This window comes from Lathyrus oleraceus, chromosome 6 (genome assembly GCF_024323335.1).
Source record: "Lathyrus oleraceus cultivar Zhongwan6 chromosome 6, CAAS_Psat_ZW6_1.0, whole genome shotgun sequence".
Classification (NCBI taxonomy): Eukaryota; Viridiplantae; Streptophyta; class Magnoliopsida; order Fabales; family Fabaceae; genus Lathyrus; species Lathyrus oleraceus.
In genome coordinates, this window is record NC_066584.1 from 2,872,981 (window position 1) to 2,878,417 (window position 5,437).

Genomic DNA, 5,437 nt, shown 5'->3' on the forward strand with positions numbered 1-5,437 from the left:
TTCTTAGAGTTCTTTAGGTTTTCTGGCTCTTCTCCAATTTCTGGTATCAGAAAAACTTTTCCAAAATCCTTAATTTTTTTTAAAATTTAAATAACTTAAGGGATATTCTGAAAATTCCCAACTTTCCCTCAATTCTTGGGCTTATACTCCTTTCCCCATAATTTTCACTAAAATTATAATTTCATCCCAAACTCTCAATTCTCATGTTTTTATTATTTTAATTAAATAAATATTTAATCAAAATTCTTCAATTTCCTATTTTCTCAATTTATCAAATAACTAAATTTATCAAATTATTTCTAATAATTTCAATGAATCCTATTTTATTTTTCAGCTCTCAAATTCTATAACCCCGATAATTATTGAATTATCAAAAATTAAATCAAAATACCCCTAAGCATCAAATAACACCAAAAATTAAAATATATAGAATAAAGCATACCAATAATTAAATAAAATATTTAATTAAAAATTATGGTGTTACAACTCTCTCCCAGTTAAAAAGATTTTCTCCCTAAAAAATTACTTGGAGAAAACATATCCGGATAAGACTCTTTCATTCGACTCTCCATTTCCTACGTCAAGCTCCCTCCACCAGGTCTTCTCTAAGCAACCTTCACTAGAGCAATCTCTTTACCCCTTAGCTGCTTCACTTCTTGATCATCAATCCTTATTGGTGATGCTTCAACAGTTAGATAATCCCTCACTTGTACATCATCCATTTGGATTGTAAGAGATGGATCAAGAATATATTTCCAAAGCTGAGATACATGAAAAATATCATGGATATTCGAAAGAGACGGTGGCAAGGCCACTCTATAGGCATCAACTCCAATATGATATGGGCCAATAAAATAAGGAGTGAGCTTCTTAGACTTCAAAGCTCGTCCAACACTAGTCACAAGAGTGACTCTCACAAATACATGACCACCTTTTCGGAACTCAAGATCATTCCTTCGCTTATCCTGGTAACTCTTTTGCCTACTCTGAGATGCCTTTATATTCTCTTGGATCATTTCACATTTTCAGTAGTTTGCTGCACAATCTCTAGTCCAAGTGTAGCACCTCAAATTTGCACCTATCATTATGCATACATTTTCATATTAGGTCATAGCATATCATGATCCATTGCATAGCATTTGCATTGTTCCCAGTTGCCTCAAGTGCAAGCAATCAAGAATTAGGTCAAACTAATCTCCTGATCAGTCAATCAAGCAAGCAAAGGAATTTCTCATTGAATCAAGGCCTTGGGGATTGTCCAACAAGTTCTCATGGTTTGGAGGTCTATTTGAAGTATTTTGGTCAAGGGTTAAGGGCTCAGAGGTCAGCAGTTCATGCCCAGACAGTCAAAAACCCTAGAAAAGTCAACTGTCAGTCAAGGCAATGGTTGGTGGTCATTCTTGTGGAATTTGGGCACCATGGTTAATAATCAAGAGTTCATACAACTTGGGACATCATTTGAAGTCAAGTTCTCAAGGAATCAGGGTTTGGAATTCATCAGTCAATGCATAATCAGACAAAAACCCTAATAGTCAACTGTTGGTCAATTGTCCATTTAATCAGAGATTTGATGATTGGAATTGGTTTGTGGGAGTTCATTCATGTCCAAATAGTCATCATACATCATGCCAAACACCATCATGGAAGAATTTGAAGCCAGATCAGAAATTTCCCAAAACGGAAACTGGGCCTGTAACTGAAACTTACCAAAAATGGAAAGTTTTGATCCTCAAACTTACATTGTGATACAAGCCTCAAATGAATTTTTGCCCAACATGAAAGTTGAAGATCTTGTTCTCCCATTTCCAAAAAGTCCTAGAACTCTCAATTCCCATGTATGGTTGGCGAGTTATGATCGAATCGATTTCAGAAAATCTTGAACTTCAAAGGGCCATATCTCCCAAACCGTTTGGCCAAATTTGGTGGGGTTTTTTCCTACAAACCACATTTTTCATCCTCTTTCCAAAAATATAGATTTCATGACCTAAAACCTTACCAATCAAAATGGCATTTTTGGATCTTTTTCATTTAAATTCAAAGTTTGACCAAGAGTTGACTTTTTGACTCAAACATTTTTTCAACATTTGGCCAATTGGGATAGCTCATAAATATCATTTTAAGTGTGTTTGCAAAGCCAAATTATGCAGAACATGTGAATCTTGCTTGGTTGCTTGAATTGTAAGAAAAGTACCATTGCACCATGCTTGTCCTTGCTTTCCACAACCATGCTTTGTACCAGCATCATTATGCAGCATTCTTGATCATTTTTTCTGTCATGATGAGCCTCATTGTGCAGCCATACTCCAATGGTACATATGGCCATGTTAGCATACTTGAATTTTGGGCAAAAGGACATTATTTCAAACATCCAATTGTTGAGCCATACCTTGTACTTACATAGCAGACCTAGTGGCAATGGTGTGCAGCATTGTGTCATGGTTTGGATACACATAGAAAACACACTTCACTCATTCCCTAAAAAGCATCACCATGCTGTGCACTTAAAAAAAACACCATGCCTTATTGAAAGCAGCAGGATTCAGGCCATGTTTGTCTGTCATGACAGTAACAGCAATTAGCAGCATGGCACAAAAACCACTTGGCCAAGGCAAATGAGGCAAGGGCATGCTGATTCAAAAAAGACTTGGCAACAAAAGAACCCTGTCATGAAAAACTGCAGCAAGAAAAAAGACCAAACACTCTTGACATTCCTCTAAAAAACTACTACCACCATGCTGCAGCAGAATTCATGAATTTTTCTGTCATGGGGAGAACAGTAGTAGCAGCAAAAAGCCATTGGTTCATATCCTCAAAACCTCACCTTGTCAGTTGGCATAAAAAAAGTTTCCCAAACCTGCAGCAGCCTCTAACCACAACAAGCATGAACCAAAATCATTCCCAAACCTCCAATGAACAAAAACCTGAGCTTTGCATTTTGTGCTAAAGAACCCTGCTAGCCAACAAAGAACTTAAACTTGCCATTGCTTCTCACCACTTCTAAACACACAACAGAAAAAAAAACCTTTTGGCTCTTGGATGCAAAAGAGGATCATCTGGCATTTATCAAAATGATTTTCAAAAACTCACAAAACAAACAAAACCTAGCAGCAGGCAAAAGACCTCCTTTTTCCTGTCACCAAAGCCAGTAGAACAAGCATCCCTCCTGCCTGGCCAATCATATCAGTTTTGTTCATTTTCAATTTCCCACCATGGCCAACATAACAAACTGCAGATAGACTTCACTCATGCAGCTGGCTGTTGCATTTTAGAGCCCTCACAAAAAACGCATTGCAGGCAGGACTGGACTCATTGATTCATCTCATTCTCTCATCCTACACTTTGGCCAAAAGAGTATTTCTCAGCAAACCCTTTAAACAATCGAGCAAGCTTGTGATCCTTCCTCATCTGGACATCAGTTGAAAGCCTTTTGCAACCTCAAAACCTTGCTGGAAACCACATTTCGTGCTCTGGTTTTTTATCAAAGAACAGTCATGGCAGAAGTTGATTTGGTCATATCCAAGCAAGTGTGAGCTGAAACAAGTTCATCATCCATCATTTAGAGCTAGAGTCTTCACCTGTTTCAAGCTATCACACACAAAGAGCCATTGATTCACTTTTTCTTCACAACCAAGTAAGTTTTTCGACCTTCCCTTTCCTTCAATCCACGGTATGTTTTTGGTAGAGTATGCATCACTTAGTCTATTGCAAATTACATCATGTTAAATGGCTGATTCTATTGAGAGAAAATTGAATTTCATTTTTCTGTGTTCATGGTAAACTCTGCTCGATTTGCTTGGCTGGAATGGATTTAATGAAATTGTTTGATGCATGTTTGTTGTTTGATGTATGTTAATGCTATTGATATGCATATGGTTGATTTCTGAGCATATTTGTTCATGTTGATTTTACATGATGATGATGAGTACTGCTGTTGCATAATCCATGGTTCTGTCCAGAAATTCATGTGATGTGTGTGTTTGGTTGTTGCTAAATGTTATGGCCTGAACACCAATGCCATGTTATTGTATGACTTTGTTTGAAGATTGTTTTATAATGATGAACACATGACGTTTGCTGTTGAAACTCTAGAGCCATTTCCCAGTTTTTGTTGTTAGCTGATGTTGCTCTATGTTGCTCGAATATCATGTTTGTGGTACCATGTTGGTCTGCATGATTTTGTTTGAAATTTGTTTGCCATGATGATTGTTTGATGCTTGGTTGAAATTATGTTTGTGGATTACATAAAATACCCTGCTGTGTGAAACCTACCATGCCAAGAGTTTCCTATGATTGTGTTTTGTTTTGTTGTTGATTGATGTTACTGCATGATGACAGTACTTCCTTGCCATGATTAATTGTTAATGCTTTTACTTGCTTGCTATGTGATCATTGCCATGCCGTGTGTTTGATTCAATTCGAATGTTGATTGCTTAATGTTGGATGAACATGAGTGCTGCTGTTGTTGAAACCCTGCTGTTCCCTTCCAAAAGTCATGCTTTTATGTTGCATGAGCATTGGCTATTGTTGTTACTCATGTTGCATGAAGCATTTCATATACCCTGCTGTTCTACTGCCTTAAGCTGCCAAGAAAAATATCATGAACATGCTTATGCTGTGTTGGTTGATAATGCATGAGGTTGGTATGTCATGGCCCTGTTCGATTAGTGCTGTTGTTGTTTTGATAGTTTGATGATGATGAACTTTGAATGATGAATGAATACTGCTGCTGTTTTGAACTTGTATGAAATGCCTTGGCCTTGCTGTGTTAGAAACCCCTAGGGTTTTAGAAAACTCAAAAATTCAAGTTGGTTGGCTCATTACTGTTTTATTGGCTGAGAGCCAATCAAAACATTTCGTTTTGTAGGGCCAAAACGCAGCACTTCAATAAGTGACTGCAGAATTACCACAATGCCACGGTTGACCCTTGTGTTGACCATTTGTCTTGCTTTTGTTCATGTTTTCACCCCAATGTTTATCCATCTTCCACAAATTAATTTCTCCTTCATTTTTCATCAAAAAATTATGAAATTTTTTACACATGTCCACAAATGAGTCTAGAATTTAATTGTGAATTTTAATTAATTTTTCATGTTCTGGATTTTAAATGATAAATGATTTTTCAACATGTATGCCAAAATGACACCCTTTGCCATTTCAATTGTGAAATTGTCATTTTGTATCCAATGAGCTTGAAATTTTTTGTGGTGAAACTAGACACCTTGACCTTCATTTCTATATAAAGTTTGTGCATTTATCATGTGTGGATTGAGAGTTATGATTTTTTGAAGTCATGTGTTGCATTTGGTGTCATACCATGATCATGTATTTTCACAAATTTTGTTCACACACTTCCCCACATCCAAACGACTCCAAATTTAGCATGAATGATCCATTGTATGTCTAATTGATGTATGATTTTTCTTGGAATTAATCATGC

The 5,437-nt window shown here is 36.6% G+C and overlaps 1 protein-coding gene across 1 annotated transcript; it reads right to left on the reverse strand.

Moving 5' to 3' along the window:
* Positions 1-605: 605 nt before the first annotated feature.
* Positions 606-1,016, reverse strand: LOC127091581 (uncharacterized). Its single transcript, XM_051030254.1, has one exon. It carries the CDS (start codon positions 1,014-1,016, stop codon positions 606-608), a length of 411 nt encoding a protein of 136 aa, XP_050886211.1.
* Between the last annotated feature and the right edge of the window lie 4,421 nt (positions 1,017-5,437).

What these genes read in the sequence shown, in the direction of transcription:
- LOC127091581 (XM_051030254.1), bottom strand. Translation starts at nt 1,016, where the DNA reads ATGATCCAAGAGAATATAAAGGCATCTCAGAGTAGGCAAAAGAGTTAC.